Here is a 26,419-nt window from a genome sequence, read left to right on the forward strand (position 1 = left end):
ATATTCACTTGTAGCCTGTGATCAATGTTACGGCAGGTCTGCAATGTGCCTGATTGAGCTCGCTGTCCTGTGCAATCACTCTGCTTAGTTACCTTGAGATCGGCGACCTCAGTGGCTGTATTCAGCTGTTATTCTGTCTGCTGAAGCGTAACTTCTCTGTAGTTGTCGATCGCAGGCTGGGCCCCTCTGGCAGAGTTATGTGGTGATCATGCTTTTATAGCGCACTTGGGAAATAGGTCTCAACCACGGAGCAGTGTGCAGGCTATCAGGAGATCCAAGTTGGTTACTCAGGAACAGCGTTCCTCTTTTGTTAGTGTTCACCTAACATTTGGTCCGCTTTTAGGCTGATGAGAAGCCGGTGAGACAGCTAATTAGGCTTTTGAAACACGGCGCTTCAAAGAAAAGCCGCCATCTTGTTGCGGTGCTAGCTCCGTTCCCAGTATACACCAATCTTCATATAATTGCATGTAATAGACACTACTATAAAGAATAATATGCACAGATACTGATTTAAAAATTCAGTATAAAACCATTTAGAAAGTTACTTAGAAGCTCCCAGTTTAGCTCTGTTAAAAAGGTAGCTGGAACACCCATTGCAAGTGGGAAATATCAGACACGCCTCCTTCCTTTGCATATGAAAAGACCCTTTACACAAACAGGAGCAAGCTGGAGTAGGTATACATCAGTATTCTCCTAAAAGTTTGGGGCTTGTTTAGTAGTCTGAAAATCATAGCAATGTTATTTAAAAATAAACTATACATTTAAAAAAAAAAAAACTTTATGGGCTATATAAATGGATCATCTACAAAACATTTATGCAAAGAAAAATCTAGTGTATAATGTCCCTTTAACAAAACAAACTGATTTTATTCTCTATTAGAACTAACAGGTCACAGAGATGAAAATCTAGACACAGGAGCACATAGAGAACTGGTACAGAATATTCAGCTAGTGGAGACCCCGTCAGACGTCTCTGCAGGTAACGGATCTATGGCAGAAGCTACTAGTAATGTTTTAAAATAATTGTGTAATATTACTGTATAATCAGATTGTGTGAGATAACTGCACTTATATCCATATAACCATAAAACTAATTGTATTTTTTATTAGAACTAACAGGTCACAGTGTCCTAGACACAGGATCACATGGGGACCTTGTACAGAATATTCAGCCATCAGATGTCTCTGCAAGTGAGTGATCTATGGTATAAGCTTCACAGTTAGAAAACTCTGATTCTAAAATGTTTTCCCCCTATGTTAATGATGAGCCTTAGTACAGACAGATTGTAATAATAAAATCTATTTGGTTCACACCCCTACCTTGTTCTTTCTTTTCTCTCAACCTCTGCTTCATGTGAATAGTACACACACACGCCCTCTCTTCTCTTTCAATTTCGATTAATGTCAGTAGTACACACACATGCCCTCTCTTCCCTTATTTCTCACCCTCTGATTTATGTAAATGATACACACACATGCCCTCTTTTTCCTTCTCTCTCACCCTCTGCTTCATGTAAACGATACACACACACACATGCCCTCTCTTCCCTTCTCTCTCACCCTCTGATTTATGTAAATGACACACACACACGCCCTCTCTTCCCTTCTCTCTTACCCTCTGATTTATGTAAATGACACACACACACATGCCCTCTCTTCCCTTCTCTCTCACCCTCTGATTTATGTAAATGACACACACGCATGCCCTCTCGTCCCTTCTCTCTCACCCTCTGATTTATGTAAATGCTACACAAACGTGCCCTCTCTTCCCTTATTTCTCACCCTCTGATTTATGTAAATGCTACACACACATGCCCTCTCTTCCTTCTCTCTCACCCTCTGATTTATGTAAATGACACACACACACACACACACATGCCCTCTCTCACCCTCTGCTTCATGTGAATGGTACACACACATGCCCTCTCTCACCCTCTGCTTCATGTGAATGGTACACACACATGCCCTCTCTCACCCTCTGCTTCATGTGAATGGTACACACACATGCCCTCTCTCACCCTCTGCTTCATGTGAATGGTACACACAAATGCCCTCTCTCACCCTCTGCGTCATGTAAATGGCACACACATGCCCTCTCTCTCACCCTCTGCTTCATGTAAATGGTACACACACATGCCCTCTCTCACCCTCTGCTTCATGTAAATGGTACACACGCATGCCCTATCTTCCCTTTTTTTTTTCCTTCACGCTCTGCTTCATGTAAATGATCCACATGTGCCCTCTCTATCCCACTTCTAGTTCATTAAATGGTATTCTGAAAACTCTTATTTCTTTTATAAGATATGATGAGTCCACGGATTAATCCTTTACTTGTGGGATATTATCCTCCTGCTAACAGGAAGTGGCAAAGAGCACCACAGCAGAGCTGTCTATATAGCTCCTCCCTTAGCTCCACCCCCCAGCCATTCTCTTAGCCTACTCTAAGTACTAGGAAGTGAAAGAGGTGATAAAATATTAGTTTTTAATTTCTTCAAGCAAGAGTTTTTTGTTTTAAATGGTACCGGTGTGTACTATTTACTCTCAGGCAGCAGATGGATGAAGACTTCTGCCTGGAGGATGATGATCTTAGCATTTGTAATTAAGATCCAGTGCTGTTCCCACAGAGACTGAGGAGTACAGGAAACTTCAGTGTGAGGAACTTTTTCATTCTATACAGCAGTGACGTATGTTCAGTCATTTTTTCTGGAGAGACTGTATTTCAGAAAGGCTGACAGTATCCCCATAAGTGTAAGGGTAAGCAGTAATCCTAAGAGCTATAGAAAGGCATTACTAAGCTTGCATAAGGGGCTAATTAAAAAATGGTTGACATTGAGTTTTGAATGTTTGTGGGCAAACGTTTTCTGAACTGGGAGTGCTGTTAACGTTTTGTGGGCAATAACGTTTTTTGGGCAACTTTATTGAGGGTACACTTGGCTTATTTCTCTTGTTAAGTGTATCCAGTCCACGGATCATCCATTACTTATGGGATATTCTCCTTCCCAACAGGAAGTTGCAAGAGGATCACCCACAGCAGAGCTGCTATATAGCTCCTCCACTCACTGCCATACCCAGTCATTCTCTTGCAACTCTCAACTAAGATGGAGGTCGTAAGAGGACTGTGGTGTTTTAGACTTAGTTTATTTCTTCAATCAAAAGTTTGTTTTTAAATGGTACCGGAGTGTACTGTTTATCTCAGGCAGTATTTGGAAGAAGAATCTGCCTGCGTTTTCTATGATCTTAGCAGAAGTAACTAAGATCCTTTGCTGTTCTCACATATTCTGAGGAGTGAGGTAACTTCAGAGGGGGAATAGCGTGCAGGTTTTCCTGCAATAAGGTATGTGCAGTTAAAATATTTTTCTAGGGATGGAATTTGCTAGAAAATGCTGCTGATACCGAAGTAATGTAAGTAAAGCCTTAAATGCAGTGATAGCGACTGGTATCAGGCTTATTAATAGAGATACATACTCTTATTAAAGTGTATTTTAAAACGTTTGCTAGCATGTTTAATCGTTTTTTATATATGTTTGGTGATAAAACTTATTGGGGCCTAGTTTTTTGCCAAATGGCTGGCTTGAATTTTGCCTAGAAACAGTTCCTGGAGGCTTTCCACTGTTGTAATATGAGTGGGAGGGGCCTTTTTTAGTGCTTTTCTGTGCAGATAAAAATACTGACAGAGACATTCAGCTTCCCTCTGCATGATACAGGACATCTCTGAAGGGCTCAAATGGCTTCAAAGTCGTGTTTGAGGAGGGTAACAATCACAGTAGACTGTGGCAGTTGTTGTAACTGTGTTTAAAAAACGTTTTTGTCATTTATTATTCTGTTTTTGTTATTAAGGGGTTAATCATCCATTTGCAAGTGGGTGCAATGCTCTGCTGACTTGTTACATACACTGTAAAAATTTCGTTAGTGTAACTGCCTTTTTTCACTGTTATTTCAAATTTGGACAGAATTTGTGTTTCTTAAAGGCGCAGTAACGTTTTTTATATTGCTTGTAAACTTGTTTTAAGTGTTTTCCAAGCTTGCTAGTCTCATTGCTAGTCTGTTTAAACATGTCTGATACAGAGGAACCTACTTGTTCATTATGTTTGAAAGCCATGGTGGAGCCCCATAGGAGAATGTGTACTAAATGTATTGATTTCACCTTAAACAGTAAAGATCAGTCTTTATCTATAAAAGAATTATCACCAGAGGGTTCTGTCGAGGGGGAAGTTATGCCGACTAACTCTCCCCACGTGTCAGACCCTTCGCCTCCCGCTCAGGGGACGCACGCTAATATGGCGCCAATTACATCAGGGACGCCCATAGCGATTACCTTGCAGGACATGGCTGCAATCATGAATAATACCCTGTCAGAGGTATTATCTAGATTGCCTGAATTAAGAGGCAAGCGCGATAGCTCTGGGGTTAGGAGTCCTGGAACAAGGGCAAGCAGGCCAGAAAACCTGCTGCTGCCCCCAAGACAGCATGAAGAAACGGCCCCCTATCCGGAAACGGATCTTGTGGGGGGCAGACTTTCTCTCTTCGCCCAGGCGTGGGCAAGAGATGTTCAGGATCCCTGGGCGTTGGAGATCATATCTCAGGGATATCTTCTGGACTTCAAAGCTTCTCCTCCACAAGGGAGATTTCATCTTTCAAGGTTATCAGCAAACCAGATAAAGAAAGAGGCATTCCTAAGCTGTGTGCAAGACCTCCTAGTAATGGGAGTGATCCATCCAGTTCCGCGGACGGAACAGGGACAGGGGTTTTATTCAAATCTGTTTGTGGTTCCCAAGAAAGAGGGAACCTTCAGACCAATCTTGGATCTAAAGATCTTAAACAAATTCCTCAGAGTTCCATCATTCAAAATGGAAACTATTCGGACCATCCTACCCATGATCCAAGAGGGTCAGTACATGACCACAGTGGACTTAAAGGATGCCTACCTTCACATACCGATTCACAAAGATCATCATCGGTTCCTAAGGTTTGCCTTTCTAGACAGGCATTAATAATTTGTAGCTCTTCCCTTCGGGTTGGCCACAGCCCCGAGAATCTTTACAAAGGTTCTGGGCTCACTTCTGGCAGTTCTAAGACCGCGAGGCATAGCGGTGGCTCCGTATCTAGACAACATCCTGATACAGGCGTCAAGCTTTCAAATTGCCAAGTCTCATACAGAGATAGTTCTGGCATTTCTGAGGTCGCATGGGTGGAAAGTGAACGTGGAAAAGAGTTCTCTATCCCCACTCACAAGAGTCACCTTCCTAGGGACTCTTATAGATTCTGTAGAGATGAAAATTTACCTGACGGAGTCCAGGTCATCAAAACTTCTAAATGCTTGCCGTGTCCTTCATTCCATTCCACGTCCGTCAGTGGCTCAGTGCATGGAAGTAATCGGCTTAATGGTAGCGGCAATGGACATAGTGCCATTTGCGCGCCTGCATCTCAGACCGCTGCAATTATGCATTCTAAGTCAGTGGAATGGGGATTACTCAGATTTGTCCCCTCTACTAAATCTGGATCAAGAGACCAGAGATTCTCTTCTCTGGTGGCTATCTCGGGTCCATCTGTCCATGGGTATGACCTTTCGCAGGCCAGATTGGACGATTGTAACAACAGATGCCAGCCTTCTAGGTTGGGGCGCAGTCTGGAACTCCCTGAAGGCTCAGGAATCGTGGACTCAGGAGGAGAAACTCCTCCCAATAAATATTCTGGAGTTAAGAGCAATATTCAATGCTCTTCTAGCTTGGCCTCAGTTAGCAACCCTGAGGTTCATCAGATTTCAGTCGGACAACATCACGACTGTGGCTTACATCAACCATCAAGGGGGAACCAGGAGTTCCCTAGCGATGTTAGAAGTCTTAAAGATAATTCGCTGGGCAGAGTCTCACTCTTGCCATCTGTCAGCGATCCACATCCCAGGCGTAGAGAACTGGGAGGCGGATTTTCTAAGTCGTCAGACTTTTCATCCGGGGGAGTGGGAACTCCATCCGGAGGTGTTTGCTCAACTGATCCATCGTTGGGGCAAACCAGAACTGGATCTCATGGCGTCTCGCCAGAACGCCAAGCTTCCTTGTTACGTATCCAGGTCCAGGGACCCGGGAGCGACGCTGATAGATGCTCTAGCAGCTCCTTGGTTCTTCAACCTGGCTTATGTGTTTCCACCGTTTCCTCTGCTCCCTCGACTGATTGCCAAAATCAAGCAGGAGAGAGCATCGGTGATTCTGATAGCGCCTGCGTGGCCACGCAGGACCTGGTATGCAGACCTAGTGGACATGTCATCCTTTCCACCATGGACTCTGCCTCTGAGGCAGGACCTTCTAATACAAGGTCCTTTCAATCATCCAAATCTAATTTCTCTGAGACTGACTGCATGGAGATTGAACGCTTGATCCTATCAAGGCGTGGCTTCTCCGAGTCAGTCATTGATACCTTAATACAGGCACGAAAGCCTGTCACCAGGAAAATCTACCATAAGATATGGCGTAAATATCTTTATTGGTGTGAATCCAAGAATTACTCATGGAGTAAGGTTAGGATTCCTAGGATATTGTCCTTTCTCCAAGAGGGTTTGGACAAAGGATTATCAGCTAGTTCTTTAAAAGGACAGATTTCTGCTCTGTTTATTCTTTTGCACACGCGTCTGGCAGAGGTTCCAGACGTCCAGGCTTTTTGTCAGGCTTTGGTTAGAATTAAGCCTGTGTTTAAAACTGTTGCTCCCCCGTGGAGCTTAAACTTGGTTCTTAAAGTTCTTCAAGGAGTTCCGTTTGAACCCCTTCATTCCATTGATATTAAACTTTTATCTTGGAAAGTTCTGTTTTTGATGGCTATTTCCTCGGCTCGAAGAGTCTCTGAGCTATCTGCCTTACAATGTGATTCTCCCTATCTGATTTTTCATGCAGATAAGGTAGTTCTGCGTACCAAACCTGGGTTTTTACCTAAGGTGGTTTCTAACAAGAATATCAATCAAGAGATTGTTGTTCCATCATTGTGTCCTAATCCTTCTTCGAAGAAGGAACGTCTCTTACATAATCTGGACGTAGTCCGTGCCTTGAAGTTTTACTTACAAGCTACTAAAGATTTTCGCCAAACATCTTCCCTGTTTGTCGTTTACTCTGGACAGAGGAGAGGTCAAAAAGCTTCGGCAACCTCTCTTTCCTTTTGGCTTCGGAGCATAATTCGCTTAGCCTATGAGACTGCTGGACAGCAGCCCCCTGAAAGGATTACAGCTCATTCTACTAGAGCTGTGGCTTCCACCTGGGCCTTTAAAAATGAGGCCTCTGTTGAACAGATTTGCAAGGCTGCGACTTGGTCTTCTCTTCACACCTTTTCAAAATTTTACAAATTTGATACTTTTGCTTCTTCGGAGGCTGTTTTTGGGAGACAGGTTCTTCAGGCAGTGGTTCCTTCCGTTTAATCCTGCCTTGTCCCTCCCATCATAAATGTACTTTAGCTTTGGTATTGGTATCCCATAAGTAATGGATGATCCGTGGACTGGATACACTTAACAAGAGAAAACATAATTTATGCTTACCTGATAAATTTATTTCTCTTGTAGTGTATCCAGTCCACAGCCCGCCCTGTCCTTTTAAGGCAGGTCTAAATTTTAATTAAACTACAGTCACCACTGCACCCTATGGTTTCTCCTTTCTTGTCTTGTTTCGGTCGAATGACTGGATATGGCAGTGAGGGGAGGAGCTATATAGCAGCTCTGCTGTGGGTGATCCTCTTGCAACTTCCTGTTTTGAAGGAGAATATCCCATAAGTAATGGATGATCCGTGGACTGGATACACTACAAGAGAAATAAATTTATCAGGTAAGCATAAATTATGTTTTTTTGGGTCTCAGAACTCACATGGCTAGTTTAAAACCGCTCTGGTGCGGTTCTTTGAGGCTGTAGAGACATCAAGTGAGATGGGCGGGGCCTATATTCGCGCCTCAGATGCGCAGTTGTTTTCACTCAGCAAGCAGCAAACTCCAACTCCTGAGGGCCCTTGTGGATGTTTTGGGCCAAATCAAAGCTTTAACCCCATATTTACAATCCCTGAGGGCAGGTAGGCGCCACAGCAGGGCAGTGGCAAGGTGTTGGGTGTTTTTTCCGGATTTAGGCCTTAATTCAATCCGGTTCGCACAATAAAGGGTTAAATGTTAAATTTTCTTGTGGGGCAAACTTAACTACACATATTGAGCCTGCTATCAAAAATTTTAAAAATTTGGTGCATTTTAAAGCAGTTTTGCAGAACGTGTATGCTTTTTTTCTCTTAAAGGCGCAGTACCGTTTTTTAAGATTGTTGTTTTTTTCACTAAATAAAGTGTTTTCATGCTTGTTTGTAGTCATTACTAGCCTGTTCAACATGTCTGACATTGAGGAAAGTCATTGTTCAATATGTTTAGAAGCCATTGTGGAACCCCCACTTAGAAAGTGTCCCTCATGCACTGAAAGGTCAATAAATTGTAAAGAACATATTTTAGCTACTAAAACTATGTCGCAGGAGGATTCTCAGTCAGAAGGGAATCAGGTTATGCCATCTAATTCTCCCCATGTGTCACAACCATTAACGCCCGCACAAGCGACGTCAAGTACTTCTAGGGTGTCTAATTCTTTCACCCTGCAAAATATGGCCGCAGTTATGAATACTACCCTCACAGAGGTTTTATCTAAGCTGCCTGGGTTGCAGGGGAAGCGCAGTAGTTCTGGTGTGAGAACAAATGCTGAGCCCTCTGACGCTTTATTAGCCATATACGATGTACCCTCACAATGTTCTGAGTTGGGGGTGAGGGATTTGCTGTCATGGGGAGAGATTTCTGATTCAGGAAAGATGTTCCCTCAGACAGACTCAGATATGACGGTTTTTAAATTTAAACTAGAACACCTACGCTTATTGCTCAGGGAGGTTTTGTGATGATTGTGACCCTATTGTCGTTCCAGATAAATTGTGTAAAATGGACAGATTTCTAGAGGTTCCTGCTTACACTGATGTTTTTCCGGTCCCTAAGAGGATTTCGGACATTGTTACTAAGGAGTGGGATAGACCAGGTATTCCGTTCGCTCCCCCTCCTAATTTTAATAAAATGTTTCCGATATCAGACACCATGCGGGACTCGTGGCAGGCGGTCCCTAAGGTGGAGGGAGCTATTTCTACCCTGGCTAAGCGTACAACTATACCTATTGAGGAAAGTAGTGCTTTCAATGATCCTATGGATAAAAAATTAGAGGGTCTTTTAAAGAAATTGTTTATTCATCAGGGTTTTCTTCTACAACCTATAGCGTGCATTGTTCCCGTAACTACGGCAGCTGCTTTTTGTTTCCAAGCTCTGGAGGAGGCTCTTCAGGTTGAGACCCCATTAGATGATATTCTGGATAGAATTATGGCTCCCAAGTTAGCTAATTCTTTCATTACAGATGCCGCTTTTCAACTGGCTAAATTAGCGGCAAAGAATTCAGATTTTGCCATTTTAGAGCGTTATGGCTTAAGTCCTGGTCTGCTGATGTGTCATCAAAATCTAAGCTTTTAGCTATCCCTTTCAAGGGTAAGACCCTATTTGGGCCTGAACTGAAAGAGATCATTTCATACGTCACTGGAGGGAAAGGCCATGCCCTGACCAAACAAAATAAATTTCGTTCCTTTCGAAACTTCAAAGGTGGTACCTTTACCTCTTCCCCTGCTGCATACACATCCCTATCCACAAAGGTCATCAACAGTTACTCAGGTTCGCCTTTCTGGACAAGCATTACCAGTTTGTGGCTCTTCCCTTCGGGTTGGCCACAGCTCCCAGAATTTTCACAAAGGTGCTAGGGTCCCTTCTGGCGGTTCTGAGGCCGTGGGGCATAGCAGTGGCGCCTTATCTGGCCGATATCTTAATTCAGGCGTCGACTTACCAACTAGCCAAATCTCACATGGACATCGTGTTGGCTTTTCTAAGATCTCACGGGTGGAAGGTGAACGTTAAAAAGAGTTAACTTATCCCTCTCACAAGAGTTCCATTCGTGGGAACTCTGATAGATTCGGTGGACATGAAAAATTTTCTGACGGAGGTCAGGAAATCAAAGATTTTAACCACCTGCCGAGCTCTTCATTCCATTCCTCGGCCGTCGGTGGCTCAGTGTATGGAGGTAATCGGACTGATGGTAGCGGCAATGGACATAGTTCTGTTTGCTCGCTTGCATCTCAGACCACTGCAACTATGCATGCTCAAACAGTGGAATGGGGATTATGCAGATTTATCTCCTCTCTTCTTTGGTGGTTGCCACAGGATCATCTGTCCAAGGGAATGTGTTTCCGCAGGCCAGCATGGGTCATAGTGACGACGGACGCCAGCCTATTGGGCTGGGGTGCAGTCTGGAATTCCCTGAAAGCACAGGGTTTGTGGACTCAGGAGGAGGCTCTCCTCCCGATAAATATTCTAGAACTGAGAGCAATATTCAACGCGCTTCAGGTGTGGCCTCAGCTGGTTTTGGCCAGATTCATAAGATTCCAGTCAGACAATATCACGACTGTAGCATATATCAATCATCAGGGGGAACAAAGAGTTCTCTAGCGATGATAGAGGTTACCAAAATAATTCAATGGCCAGAGACTCACTCTTAGTAAAGTCCAGCAGTATCCAGCACAAAATACCAAAGGTTCAAGCCCCAGAGACTCACTCTTGCCATCTATCGGCAATCTATATCCCAGGAGTGGAGAACTGGGAAGCGGATATTCTAAGTCGTCAGACTTTTCATCCGGGGGAGTGGGAACTCCATCGGGAGGTGTTTGCACAATTGATTCAGCAATGGGGCACACCAGAATTGGATCTGATGGAGTCTCGTCAGAACCCCAAACTTCCTTGTTTTTGGTCCAGGTCAAGGGATCCTCAGGTAGTACTGATAGATGCTCTAGCAGTACTCTGGTCGTTCAACCTGGCTTACGTGTTTCCACCATTTCCTCTCCTTCCTCGTTTGATTGCCAGAATCAAACAGGAGAGAGCTTCGGTGATTTTGATAGCACCTGCGTGGCCACGCAGGACTTGGTATGCAGACCTGGTGAACATGTCATCTCTTCCACCATGTACTCTGCCACTGAGACAGGACCTTCTGATTCAAGGTCCGTTCCAGCATCCAAATCTAGTTTCTCTGCGGCTGACTGCTTGGAGATTGAACGCTTGATTTTATCCAAGCGGGGTTTCTCTGAGTCGGTCATAGATACCTTGATTCAGGCTCGAAAGCCTGTCACTAGGAAAATTTATCATAAGATATGGCGTAAATATCTTTTTTGTTGTGAATCCAGAGGCTACTCATGGAGTAAGATCAGGATTCCTAGGATTTTGTCCTTTCTTCAAGAAGGATTGGAGAAGGGGCTATCAGCTAGTTCCTTAAAGGGACAGATATCTGCTTTATCAATTCTTCTGCACAAGCGTCTGGCAGATGTTCCAGACGTTCAGTCGTTCTTTCAGGCTTTAGTTAGAATCAAGCCTGTGTTTAAACCTGATGCTCCACCATGGAGTCTGAATTTAGTTCTTAAACTTCTTCAAGGGGTTCCATTTGAACCTATGCATTCAATAGATATTAAGCTGCTATCTTGGAAAGTTCTGTTTTTAGTTGCTATCTCTTCGGCTCGAAGAGTTTCTGAACTATCTGCGTTGCAATGCGACTCGCCTTATCTTGTTTTCCATGCTGATAAGGTGGTTTTGCGTACCAGACCTGAATTCCTTCCTAAGGTTGTTATTAATAGGATTATCAATCAAGAAATTGTTTTTCCTTCTCTGTGTCCTAATCCTTCCTCTAAGAAGGAGCGTCTGTTGCACAACTTGGTTGCTTGCAAGTAAAACTTCAAAGCACGAACCACGTCCAAGGATTTCTGTCAAACATCTTCTTTGTTTGTTGTCTATTCTGGAAAACGTAGAGGTCAAAAAGCTACGGCTACCTCTCTTTCTTTTTGGCTGAAAAGCATCATCCGTTTGGCATACGAGACTGCTGGACAGCAGCCTCCTGAAAGGATTACATCTCACTCTACTAGAGCGGTGGCTTCCACATGGGCTTTTAAAAACGATGCTTCTGTTGAACAGATTTGTAAGGCTGCGACTTGGTCTTCGCTTCATACCTTTTCCAAATTTTACAAATTTGATACTTTTGCTTCTTCGGAGGCTGTTTTTGGGAGAAAAGTTCTTCAAGCAGTGGTGCCTTCTGTTTAACCATCTGTCTTGTCCCTCCCGTTCATCCGTGTCCTGTAGCTTTGGTATTGTATCCCACAAGTAAAGGATGAATCCGTGGACTCGTCGTACCTTATAGAAGAAAAGTAAATTTATGCTTACCTGATAAATTAATTTCTTCTATGGTACGACGAGTCCACGGCCCGCCCTGTCATTTTAAGACAGATTATATTTTTTTATTTTAAACTTCAGTCACCTCTGCACCTTTTAGTTTCTCCTTTTTCTTCCTGTACCTTCGGTCGAATGACTGGGGAGTGGAGCTATGGGAGGAGCTATATAGACAGCTCTGCTGTGGTGCTCTTTGCCACTTCCTGTTAGCAGGAGGATAATATCCCACAAGTAAAGGATGAATGCGTGGACTCGTCGTACCATAGAAGAAATTAATTTATCAGGTAAGCATAAATTTACTTTTTATTGTGAACTCAGACATTTAGGCCATTAATAAATATTAAATATAGGAATAAATTGGCATCTGGTACTTTGCAATATACTGTAAATATCCTTTTAATACGATGACAGTAGTGGAACATTATTTAATCTACAGACTGTTATATGTAAATTTTGAAGGGACATTCCGGTGAAAATTTAAAAGCACATAAATTAATTACATCTTTGAATAGAAACATATTAGCAATATAAATGTATTGGCAAAATTACCTATAGTAAAAGTTATCACTGTTTTGTTAGCATTTGTCTCTGCTCGTGCATGTGAAGCATAGCTAGATATTCTTAGTGCACCAGCATTTTAAATACAGCAGCTGCTCAGGGCGCCTGCGGGGCTTGTATCATGTCAGCAATTAACAAATTGAGTCATTACCAGATGGTAAAACCACCTTTAGGTTCTCTGAACAAGTGCTGTGTTTGAAATGCTGGTGCACGGTGCATACTTAAAGGGATGCTAAACCCAGTTTTTTTCTTTAATGATTCAGATAGATAGAGCATGCAATTTTAAGTAACTTTCTAATTTATTCCTATTATCAATTTTTCTTTGTTCTCTTGCTATCTTTATTTGAAAAAGAAGGCATCTAAGCTAAGGAGCCAGATCATTTTTGGTTCAGGTCACTGGACAGCACTCGTGTATTGGTGAGTGCATTTAGCCAACAATCCCTAAGCACAACCCAGGTTGTGAACCAAAAATGGGCCGGCTTCTAAACTTACATTCTTGCTTTTCAAATAAAGATAGCAAGAGAATGAAGACACATTGATAATATGAGTAAATTAGAAAGTGGTTTAAAATTGCACGCTCTATCTAAATCATGAAAGAAACAATTTGGGGTTAGTGTCCCTTTTAAATACACATTTGAAACAGCAAAATTGCTTCTAATAAAAGCTATAGCTAATACACGTGTACCTCGCTCATACAGCGGGTTAGGGACCGGAGCCCCGCTGTACTTGCCAGTGCGTTTAAAAACTTGAAAATATGTTTGAACTAACATTTATTAGGGGTGCAATCGCGCTACGTTTAGTTTAACACTAGCACAGCACAGTATTTAATAAATACTGTACCTGTAAAATAGTGACAATTACTGTAGTACAATTTGCCAGACTATAACACTGAGACACAGATTGCACTGTGATGCTGTAAACAGAGGGAACTGTGCATAACAAAATGGTGCCAGTCACTTTCCTCGCAATCTCACGAAGATTACAGCACTTTTTTAAAATCCTTTAAGGTTGAACCTTTAGCTCCACAAAGCGCTGTATTAGCGAAGCGCTGTAAAGTGAGGTTTACCTGTACATCTATATTACAAAGATTCTTCTATTCAAAACTGAAATGCACCCATGTGGATTCTAATTTTGGCTGGAATGTTCCTTTCAGTTCTGAAATATGTTTTGGGTGTTTATGCTTCATACTCGTACCTTCAAATTTGCAATATATTTGAAATATTTAACGGAACATCTGAACGTACAAATCTAATAAAATTACATTTTTGATGTTATTGATCAACCTCAATATGCACCAAATATTAAAGGGACAATCTACTTTCTTTTTATTTTTGTTCAAAAAGATAGATAACGACTTTACTACCCATTCCCCAGCTTTGCATAACCAACATTGTTATATTAATATACTTTATAACCTCAGTTTACCTGTTTCTAAGCCCCTGCTGGCCACCTCTTATCTCGGTGCCTTTTATTAGCCTTTTACAGCCATAGAGTGCTAGTTCATGTGAGTCATATGGATAACATTGTTATATTAATATACTTTATAACCTCAATTTACCTGTTACTAAGCCCCTGCAGGCCACCTCTTATCTTTGTGCCTTTTACAGCCATACAGTGCTAGTTCATGTGTGTCATATGGATAACATTGTTATATTAATATACTTTATAACCTCAGTTTACCTGTTTCTAAGCCCCTCTTATCTTGGTGCCTTTTATTAGCTTTTTACAGCCATACAGTGCTAGTTCATGTGTATCATATGGATAACATTGTGCTCACTCCCGTGTAGAATGATAATAATTCTGCATGAACAGCACTAATTGGTTGAAATGCAAGATTGTGAAATAAATTGAGATAAGGGGGGCAATCTACATAGACTTAGATACAAGGTGATCACAGAGGTAAAAAGTGTATTAATATAGTTGTGTTTGTTATGGGTAATAAAGGCATTGGCCCCTATTTATGAAAGTCTGGCGGACCTGATCCGACAGCGCGGATCAGGTCCGCCAGACCTCGCTGAATAAGGCGAGCAATACGCTCGCCGTATTCAGCATTGCACGAGCAGCTCACAAGAGCTGCTGGTGCAACACCGCCCCCTGCAGACTCGCGGCCAATGGGTCGCCGAAAGGGGGGTGTTAATCAACCCGATCGTACTCGATCGGGTTGATTTCCGGCAATGTCTGTCCGCCTGCTCAGAGCAGGCAGACAGGTTATGGAGCAGTGGTCTTTGTGACCGCTGCTTCATAACTGCTGTTTCTGGCGAGCCTGCAGGCTCGCCAGAAACACGGGGCATCAAGCTCCATACGGAGCTTGATAAATATGCCCATTGTCTATTGTTTTAAACAATAACAACTTTCAAGTAGACTATCCCTTTAAGTGTATGGCAATTACCCATTACTGTGTTAAACATTAGTTGCATTTGGGGTGAAATGAAATATTGTCTGCAATAAATGTTCTGACAGGTGACATTAATACTGACGTAGATGTTAAAACAGAAGATCTGAGTGTAACGTGTCAGCTGGAAGCTCCAATGCAGGAATTGTGTGACCGTGACAATGAAGGTAAGTGCACGTGTGTGACAGTGAAGGTAAGTGCACGTGTGTGACAATGAAGGTAAGTGAAGGTAAGTGCACGTGTGTGACAGTGAAGGTAAGTGCACGTGTGTGACAGTGAAGGTAAGTGCACGTGTGTGACGTGTCTTTTGTTTATGGGGTATTGCCTGATTTTATAGCTTATTGTCTGTAAGTGCTGTACATTATATCACCAGTCAGGGTGTCACCTCACTCACACACTATATAGCCTGATACTGCCTAGTGTTTAGTTATCCTGATCACATGACACCCAAGCCCTATACAGCTGCTGTCATTTATATCTGCCAAAGTGTAATCATTACTATTGTCATCTGATCAGCTGCAGATACATCAGTATTAGGAGTATTTAGGAGCATAAAATAAATCACATAGCACTATATGATCTGCTCATCTGTATGTCCTGTCTGTATATTTTGAGTTAAAGGGGCATTGTACTTGAACCTTCTATAATACATGTGAAAGACCAGCAGAGAAACAGCTTTGTAATATTTATTTTTACATGGAAAAATTTAAAGGGAAATTACAGCATTAAAGACAGAACCAACTAATTATTATTAGTGATAAATACCCAGTTGAGAAGTGGCAGCAGCAATGACTATGAAAATGTGCAATAGTGTACGCAGATGAATTGCATATTTTAATGAGCTGTGAAGACGCACGTGCAAATGCAGGGATGCAGCCCGTGGGTGAAACATTTATTTTAGATACATTTAGGGCCAGATTACGAGGGGCACGTTAACATTTATACATGAGCGATAAGGAATTTTATCTCGGCTATTTGCTGGCATCTGCTCGTATTACAAGTTGAAAGTACGCTAGAATGATTACTGCGTCATCAGAGCCCTGGTTAACTGTTTTGGGAAACAAAAAAGTCACAAAACAAATAAATAAATTACAAAATACATTTTCGCTTGTGACGGATACCCCGACTGGGTAGCTCCGTCCAAAGGGTCCTGCTTCCTCCCTGCCGACTGCAGCTGTGTAGCCGCCAAGTGATTACAGCCAGTAGCCCTGCCTGATACCCGACAACACCAGTATTCAGGCTTCCACCCTGTGGCAGACTCTGGTTCCCCCAACTGGGTAGCTCTGCCAGAGGGTCCTTCCTCTCCCTGACAACAGGTCGCTATGTAGCAGAGAAAGTGGCGGACTCTGTCTACCCCGACTAGGTAGCTCTGCCAAACGGTTCCTTCTGACACCTAGAGCCGGGAACAAGCCGCTATGTAGCGAGGAAAGTGATTATAGCAATCCCCACCCAAATTAACTAGACAGACTAGCATTCAGGTGAAAACAAGAACTGATTTTATTAGGAAACACACACTCCTTTTATACACAAACACAGGGTCTTATCTCACTCCCAAATCTCCCGCAATTCCCGCCCCTCTAGACAGGCTGGTGTCAGCCATAGCAGCCACAGTCTCACAGAGTCCCAGTACACAGAAGAGGTGTTTTCGGGGTGTTCCCGGGGGAGCGGCGGCACTACCAGGGTGTCATTTGAAAACCCACGGTCCCGGAGGGAAGTTCCGGTGGGCGGTAACATCGGAGTGGCGCGCAGCTAGCGTTTGCTCCGTGTATGCTTCGTCTATACGCTAACCGCCAGTCACAGGCTCCAGGCCCAAGAGAGCCGAGCAAAGAGTACCAGAGTGGAAGCGCTTTTCACCGGCCATCGTGAAGCCGTGGCAGGCTACGATCAGCGGGTACGTGACACAGAGACAACAAAGGCACTCCGCCGAACATATCCCTCAGCCAGTAAAGCTCCTTGGCAGGAGCAACGCTGCTCAGGAAAATGCCCATGAACATGGACATGGTGCTACAAGACTGATGACAACAGAAGATAAAGCCATCCTCTCAGATAAGTACTCACACATCAGACTATGTGTTGTAAAAGCCGCTGAAAGGTTAATTTTCTTCTTTGACTATGAAGATACGAATAGGATGTGTACAGTTTTATTAGTCTGGGAGCAGGGAAATCTGTGATTGATATCTGATAGCAATTGAGAGAACATTAAAGGCCGGAGGTATTTATCTGTTTTATTGGTCTAAATATTGTTATTGCTGGTTGGGAAAAAACATCTAAGACAAAGAACTCAGCTGGAACGTGAGCCCTGGTCTTGGTAATCTATAGGGGGAAGTTATAGTGATGGCCCATATCGGTGTGATTACATAAAGTGAGTCACGGACTCAGGCTTCTGGAATCCAACAGGCTGTTTTCTTGCCCCTATAGGAAGGTGTTATATTTTGCCCCAGTGAAGAAAACTGTTACACACAAATCTGCTTCAACAAACTCTACACTTACACATCTTGAACTCATTGCGCTGTTGAAAGGAAAAAAGGAAAAGGAAAATAAAGTGAAGGAGTACAGATATACTAGGAAAAGGAATTCCGGGGGCTAATTGTCTAGCTCAGAAATATAATACACACAAAAGTGTAACCTCTTAGGCACTAAGCAAAGCCTGAGTTTGAGGGGACTTAACTGTAATTCACCATAATACACTATTCTGAAGAATATACTGTGTGCCTAGTGTGTAAGTCTGGGATAAGTATGTAAGAATCTTGTGCCTTGCTTGAGGCCTGAAGCTCCCAGTGAAGAAACTGGTACTAGCTGGTATTTGGACTGATAGTAGTCACGGATCTTGGTTGTGATAATAATCTGGTTAATAGTTTTACTATACTAACAGGAAGAAAAATCTGAAAGCCTGTTGTGGAAGTTTGGGACTAGCATGCAAGTGGACTGTATTGTGTTAAAAATGCTGAACCCAGTGAATTGAGGGGACTTAACTGCAATACATCATAATACACTATTCTGAAGAATATACTGTGTGCCTAGTGTGTAAGTCTGGGATAGATATGTAAGAATCTTGTGCTATGCTTGAGGCCTGAAGCTCCCAGTGAAGAAACTGGTACTAGCTGATATTTGGACTGATAGTAGCCACGGATCTTGGTTGTGATAACAGTCTGATTAAAAGTTTCACTATACTAACAGGAAGAATAATCTGAAAGCCTGGTGTGCAAGTCTGGGATTAGCATGCAAGTGGACTGTATGGTGATGAAAATGCTGACCCCAGTGAAGAACTAGGTAGTTGGTGACACTTGGAAAGACTGTTATGTTCTTCTGACAAAGATATATTAACACAGGACCAACTGTGCTGTATTTGATTAAGTTTTAGAGTTTTGTTATATGTGGCAAAAATACCCATGGTTTCACCTTTGTGAAGAATGTACAGTGTGGCTAGGGTATAAGTCTGGGACTCTGATCCAGTGGGCTTGTGTTGTGAACAGGATCTAGGGATAGCAGTGAAAAATCTGGTAGTTGGTTCAAGTTGGTTTTTTTCTTGGAAGGCTTGATAGGCTAGATTGATAAAATAGAAGAGTGTGAAGTAAATTGAACTCTGTTTTTGTTTTGTTCTCTTATTCTTTATTTTCTTAATTGTTTAAGATTGAAGGCTTTATAACGTTTAAAAGTAGTTAAGAAGTTAAACTCAAAGAAATAATTTAGCTTAGAAAACTGTATAGCGCTTAACATTATAATCTATCCCTTGTTGGGTACTTGATATATAGATTTCCCTCTCTTTTTTTTTTTTTTTTTTCTCTTCACTCATACACTCATACACTCCTACACTAGTTACTCACTTTTGACTTAAGACACCATCTCACACTTTTTATTTTTATTTTTTATTCTCTTTGTAGACTTTGGTTTAGTCCCTGATCACTTAGATTTACACCGGCCCAAGTGGCTCATATTCACTATTAACACTTCTCCACATTAGTTTTACTCACATATTTTCCCCCTCCTCTTTGGTTTTTTCCTTTTTTTTTTTTTTTTTTTTTTTTTTTTTGGGAAGGGAAGAAAGGAAGAAGAAAAATTATCTACAACAAGTGATTATTAATGGATAAGTTTATCCAGAATTCAAAAGATAAGTCCCCAGCTGTGATGTCAGCCAAAACCAGGGAAAGAAATAAGAACAAGAATACAATCGATCCCACACAAGAGAATTTAGATAGTGTGAACACACCTAATGTTAACATAGATACACAAATGTTAATAACTCAAATTTCTGCTTTATTGATGCCACAGTTTGATAATCTCAGACTAGAAATATCATCGGTATCAAATGAGCTAAAACATTTTAACGCAAGAATAGGAGAAATAGAAAATAGAATATCGAACCTAGAGGATCAACTGACTATTAAAAGTAATAGGATAGAAGAGTTAACCGGACAGATTGTAAAATTACAAGTCAGAGCAGATGTTGCTGAAGACAGATCAAGAAGAAATAATCTAAGGTTCATAGGTATATCTGAAAAATATGTAAATAGAGAGTTAGAAACACTCATTACCAAAGAAATACCAAGGAAACTGGGCATGCAAAGGGAAGGATTAGAAATCATAGCTGAGCGGATACATAGATTGGGTTCAAGTAAGCAATACTCGGATGAAGACCCTATGGGTAGATCCCGCAATAGGCCAGTGATTGCAAAATTCTTGAACTATAAGGACAAAACTGAAATCTTAAAATACTTTAAAAAACTTACAGAACCTCTCCTGCTGGATGACAGGAAAGTCCTTATCTTTCAAGACTTTTCAATGGAAACCTCGAACAAAAGGAAAATAATGTCACAAATGTGCTCGCAATTCATTCAAAAGGGGCTACAGGCATTTGTAGTTTATCCTGCCATCTTAAAAGTAGGAGGTAGGGATGGCTTTAAATCTTTTCAGAATAACGAAGAAGCTAAACAGTATTATGTCACAGTTTGTCAGGATTTATGACATAAAGGAGAACAGCGTTAAAATTTTAATTGGTTTTGATTTATACTCTTTTTTTTTTTTTTTTTTTTTTTTTTTTTTTTTCCCTTTGTCTTCTTATCAGCCTTTCATAAAGTTAAAGATATGTCTAGTCGTGTTGGAAATTTTGTGGTTGGTTGCTTGCATAGAATAAAATTAGGAATTTACTAGGTCTTACATCTTGGAATGTTGGTGGTATTGTTTCCCCTATTAAAAGAAAGACAATCTTAAAGCATCTTAAAAAATTAAATACTGATATTGCCTTTCTCCAGGAAGTCAGGTTGTCGGCAACAGAATTAGCTAAATTAAAAGTTAGTTGGGTAAAAGAAGTAGTCGCCACTCCATGTCTAGAAAGGAAAAAGGGTGTAGCTATATTACTTGGCAAGAATCTAGAATATAAAATTCTTGAAGTTAAAAAAGATGACAATGCACGCTATATTATTATTGAAATAGAAATAAAAAAAAAGATTTATACTTTATGTAATGTCTATGGTCCAAATAATCTGGACCCGGAATTTTGGAATAAATTGCAGGTATTAATGCTAAAGCATAATGAAAAAAATTTAATAATTGCGGGTGACTTTAATTTAACACCTAGATTCCCACTAGATAGGAAAAGCACAAAAGGTAGGAAAAAGGATTCTAGAATATCGAAGGAAATGAGAATCCTGCATACATTTAAAAAATCACTCAAAGTCCATGATATTTGGAGACTCCAATATCCAGATTTAAAAAGATTTACATGCTTATCAAAATCACTAGAATCACTATCTAGGATTGATTTTTTCCTGATATCCGAGTCTTTATTGTTGGCTAACCCAAAGGCAGATATAAAAGATGTGATCATATCTGATCACGCTCCTATTACACTAGAACTTACCCTAGAGGAAATATTAACTAGAGCTCCTAAAAGAAACTTCTTTAATTTCCCGAAATATATGCTGAAAAATGCATCTTTTGTAGCTATGCTAAGAGAAAAATTCAATATTCTTATAAATTTGAACAGAGAATATCTAGATAGGATAGAAATACTGTGGGAAACAGCTAAATCAGTGTTAAGGGGAGAAATAATAAGCTATATGGCCATATTTAAAAAGAAAAGAAAGAGAAGGGAAGAACAATTAACGAATCAAGCTATAAACTCTTATAATAGATACTTATCAAACACTACAAAAAAAAACTGGTCCAGGTATACCCAGGCAAAACAAGAAAGGGACACATTTTATATACAAGAAACTACTAGAGAAGATCTTAAAAATAAAGCTAAGTTTATGAAATTTGGTAATAAAACAGGTAGTCTCCTAGCGAAAGTAGTTAAATCTGAAAAAAAAACTAATATAATACCGGCAATAAAAGTGGAAGATACATACATACATGACCCGTTAGAAATAAACGAGATCTTTTACCAAATATACAGCAAATTTTATGGGGCAGCTGAGCTAGACAGCTCAAATAAAAGGCGGTTCTGGGATTCAATAACTACTCCTAAAATAACACTGGAAGAAGCTAATACAATTAATCAGCCTATTACGATAGAAGAAGTAGAAACAACAATTAATAAGATTAAATTAAATAAAGCACCCGGGCCGGATCATCTGCCAGCCGAGTTCTATAAAATTTTAAAAAAAGAAATTGCACCATATTTGACCAAATTATATAATTGGTATTACTCTGAGAATCCTAGCATGTCAAAGAACTTCACTAAAGCAAATACAATTCTGATATATAAAAAAGGAAGGGACCCTGAGAAGCCAGACGCATATAGACCTATTTCCCTACTAAATGTGGACTATAAGATCTTAGCAATAATTGTCGCGGAAAGATTAAAAAAATTTTTTGGTAATATCATACATACAAATCAAGTAGGGTTTATGAATAACCGAAGTTCTGTGGTTAATATACGTAAAGCTTGCATTATTATTGAATATTTCAACGATCTGGCAGATAAACACCAAGAGATAGGAGAAGATGCAGCCTTAATAGCCATAGATGCAGAAAAAGCTTTTGATGCGGTACAGTGGGATCATCTTTTTACATCACTGTCTAAGTTTGGTTTCTCGGGCCCCTTTCTAAACTATATCAAAGCAATATACAAAAATCCGATATCTGTTATTTCAGTGAATGGAGTGGAATCTGCAGATATTGCTCTGAAAAGAGGTACAAGACAAGGGTGTCCCTTGTCACCCTTCTTGTTTAATCTGTCCATCGAATCATTAGCCATTAAAATTCGTCAAGAGATGCAAGGGATTGTTTGTAATAATATAGAGGAAAAGATCTTGCTATATGCTGATGACGTTCTGATATTCCTGAGAAATAGCAATCGGAGCATACCACAACTTATGGATATAATAGAGCTATATAGCTCCTTTTCGGGTTATAGAGTTAATTTTAGTAAAACCGAACTCTTATGGCTTAATAAACAAAAAAAATCTAATACTTTGTTTCCCTATAAAGTAGTAGACCAGATTACATATCTTGGAATTAATCTCAGTAAGAACCCTAAGTTGTGGTATGACTTGAATGTTAAACCAATTCTACAGAAAATTACTGACCAGTTAAACGTGTGGAAACATATTCCCTTAGCCCTCTCAGGTAAAATCAGTTTAATCAAAATGATTATTTTTCCGAAGATATTGTATAAAATGCAGAATTTACCTTTACTCATTAAATCCACAGATATTAAAGTGTTCAATAAAAATATTATTGATTTTTTGTGGGGTAAGAAAAGAAAAAAAATCTCTCTCAAAATATTGTCTCTCTCAAAGGAATCTGGAGGATTTGCCCTCCCAGATATAGGGAAATATAACTTAGCATGCCATGTTAAAATTGCAGCGGAATGGCTACTAGATAAGGAATATTATACAGCAAGGTCATTGGAAGAGGGAATAGTGAAACCCTACTCTTTAAAGGCTCTTTTACATACTAAAGTTGCAGATATTCCCAAAAAGATTAAAAAGATTAGCTCAGTTATGAGTATTATAAAAGCGTGGCAGCAGTATTGCAAGAAATTAAAAGTTAATTATACAATATCTAATTATTTAACAATTACTGGTTACCCCCTTTTCCCGGAAGCGTTAAAATCTGCAGTCTTCCATAGGTGGAAAAGTAAGGGATTGATATATATTGGTCAAATGATTAATTTCAACACAGAAAATCCGCACATTAAGACGTTTGAAGAATTAAGAGCTGACTTCGATTTACCCAATGAATTTTTTTTTGCGTACCTACAAATAAGGAGTCTAGCCAATAAGCTATTACACCTCCAAAACAAGGACTGGGACTGGCCCTCACTTATGTTGAATTTTAATTTAAGTAAAGCAGGAGATTTCTCGATTAGAAAATGGTACAATGAAGCTCTGAGACAGGAGGGTAGATTAAATTTAAATCTTATCGTCAAAAAATGGCAACTGAAGGGGTTTAGAGATTGCAATGAAGATCGTATATATAACAGTATTAATAAAATAAATAAGATCTTCACTGCTACTAATTTTAGAGAAGCACATATCTTCCTACTCAATCAAACATACCTGACACCATGTGCCATGACAAGATGGAACAGCCAAATTAAGGATAAATGTGCGAAATGCGGTAACAGCAGGGCCGATATCATACACTATTTTTGGGAATGCACATTAGTTAGGCAGTATTGGAATAAAATAAGTTTTCTACTCTCAAGGATAGTAAAAACAGGGATATCAATCTCCCGAGATACAGTCTTTTTCCTATTTCAGGCAGATTCCAGATTAAAAAATAAATTATTTATCGAACTAGTGATAGGGGTGGCAAGGTTTCTGTTGCTGAGAACCTGGATCTCAAAAAAACTACCATCTATAGCAGAAGTGAGTAATTTTATCTTTAAACAAATGACACTAGAACAATGTCTGATAGAACAAGATAAAAGTAAGGAAGTCGAGACTTTCTTTAAAAAGTGGGAAACTTTTATATACTCTCAGGCAATAGATATACAGAAGAAAATTATTTACCCGTTAAGATCAACAGAATATGTTATGAATGCAATACTAAGAGGGGAATTGCCACAGGTATAACAAGTCATTACTTTAGAGAATTGAATGCGACTGTAAAATCGAAGGCTGATAAGAATACACAAACTCTGGCGTATTTAATTGTTTCTTTATTTATTTTCCCTTTTTTTTTTTTTTTTTTTTTTTTTTTTCTCTTTCTCTCTTTTCTTTTAGTTTTATGTGTTGTGTAGCAATCTCTACTAGAAAATAAGTTCACAGATGAGACATATTGGAAGACATAGTTGGGACAGAGAGTGAAGAGTCCAGTTTATCCTAGCTACAGAGTCGATTGTTATGATTTGTTCAATGTATGGTTGCTGGATTCCTCCTCTTGTTTCATGGTATTCCCTTTTCTTTTGAAGGGAACGCCATGACAGTTATTTTTTTTCTTTTTTGTTATTATATTGAGACTGTTCCCCGTTGTTATTGTATTCACCTTTCTCTTTTTTCTGTATCCCATCTGTGCTCTCAATAAAAATATTTATGAAAACCCACGGTCCCCCAGATGCCACAGGTGTGATTCGTTTCTGGGGACCGGAGTTACAGACCGTTAAATATAGGGGGCAGGGGTGTCCAAAACCCCAGTTTCCAAAGTAGCTCTCCTCTGGTAATTCCCCCACCTCTTGTCCTCCCTAGGGGCTACCAATCCCCAAAAGAGCAGAGCTCTGGGACAAAGGGCCGCTGGAGCGACCGGGGGTAAAGTTAGCGGGTGTCCGGCTCAATGCGGCCGACCAGGAGTTCCAGGAGCCCGGCCAGCCGGCGAGTGGTTAGAGGGGTAACCGACGCTGTGTGGTGCGGCCAGTCGGCAGTTCCAGTAGCCCGACTAGCCTAGAAGGGTTTTTCCGGTCAGATATCAGCTCTTTCCTGACCAGGTACACATAGCACAACCAACATATAGCAAGAGCCTGGGAGATCCCCTTAGGCCATGAACGGGCAAAAATTTATGTAAAACTGAGTGAGCCATATAGTAGGGGGGTAGGGGGTAGCCTTGGTGGTCTGGTATCAGTGACAACGCTCATAACATCATCTAATAAAAACAATTTAAAAAAATATTGCACAAAAAACTTATAAGGGCTCAAAAGATATGAGGGAGCCGATTTACCAATGTCTGGCGGACATGATACTCTGCCAGACATTGCTGAATGCGGACAGCATATGCTGTCTGCATTGATCATTGCAAAAGCAGTTCTAGTGAACTGCTTGTGCAATGCCGCCCCCTGCAGATTCGCAGCCAATCGGCCTCTAGCAGGGGGTGTCAATCTACCCGATCGTATAGGATCTGGTTGATTTTTGTCCCCTGCTCAGAGATGGCGATACAGTTAAGGAGCAGCGAGCTGAAACAAGGGGAACAGGGGCCATTCGCCCCTTGTTAAATCGACGACAAGGTCTCAGTTGTTAGAAAAAACACAGGCAAAGGGCTTTAACATAAAGATACATACTTATACATGTCTAAAGATGTGTATGTGTATATGTATATATATTATATATGTGCATTGGAGCCCTTTGCAGTTAAGTAGATGAAAACATGTAAAAACATATTTATGCAATATTCATATTTAGGGCTATATTACAAGTGGAGGGCTAATATATTGTGTGCCTGTAATTGGTAAAATCTGCCCGTTTATGGGCGTGATAAATATCCAGCTATTACAAGCTTGCGGTAGCAATTGGCACTCATAAAATTAACCAGAGATCAGATCTCTGGTTAATTTTATGAGTTTTCCCCAATTGCCCCCCAAATAAGGTTAAGTGTTGTTTAAAATAAATTGATGAGCATCTTTAATTTGTAAAATAATAACTGCTCAAAGCAGGTTTTATGGGTTAAAATTGGGGGATGTGGGGTGTTAGAAAAAAAAGGCACTGAAAAGTGCCTCTACATTGCGGCCTACGGGGAACTGTGTGTTCCCTGCAAATATATATGTACAGTGTATGTGTGTGTGTATATATGTACAGTGTAAGCTTATATACATATATGTACATGTTAATGTATGTGTGTGTGTGTGTGTATATATATATATATATATATATATATATACACATACACACACACACACACACACACACACATTATTTACACTTTGCTGCCCATCACTGCATGACTTGCCCCCTTTGCTGCGCTAGATTCTCTGCCGTGTCTCATCGCATGAGAACGAGGTTCCCATTGGAGCCTAAGGAAGTGCGCTCTATTGAGAG

At 40.6% G+C, this 26,419-nt stretch overlaps 2 protein-coding genes across 4 annotated transcripts in view; one reads left to right on the plus strand and one right to left on the minus strand.

Moving 5' to 3' along the window:
* Positions 1 to 26,419, minus strand: part of LOC128657077 (gastrula zinc finger protein XlCGF17.1) — a 232,972-nt gene that overhangs the window by 132,933 nt on the left and 73,620 nt on the right. The gene's annotated exons all lie outside the window — the stretch shown is intronic.
* Positions 1 to 26,419, plus strand: part of LOC128657074 (gastrula zinc finger protein XlCGF26.1-like) — a 226,567-nt gene that overhangs the window by 21,171 nt on the left and 178,977 nt on the right. The window contains exons 5-7 of the mRNA XM_053711306.1: positions 881 to 979; positions 1,111 to 1,191; positions 15,296 to 15,394. Coding sequence (XP_053567281.1) covers positions 881 to 979; positions 1,111 to 1,191; positions 15,296 to 15,394 — 279 coding nt within the window. The remainder of the gene's footprint in view (positions 1 to 880; positions 980 to 1,110; positions 1,192 to 15,295; positions 15,395 to 26,419) is intronic.

Source organism: Bombina bombina, chromosome 4 (genome assembly GCF_027579735.1).
Source record: "Bombina bombina isolate aBomBom1 chromosome 4, aBomBom1.pri, whole genome shotgun sequence".
In the NCBI taxonomy this organism is placed as follows: Eukaryota; Metazoa; Chordata; class Amphibia; order Anura; family Bombinatoridae; genus Bombina; species Bombina bombina.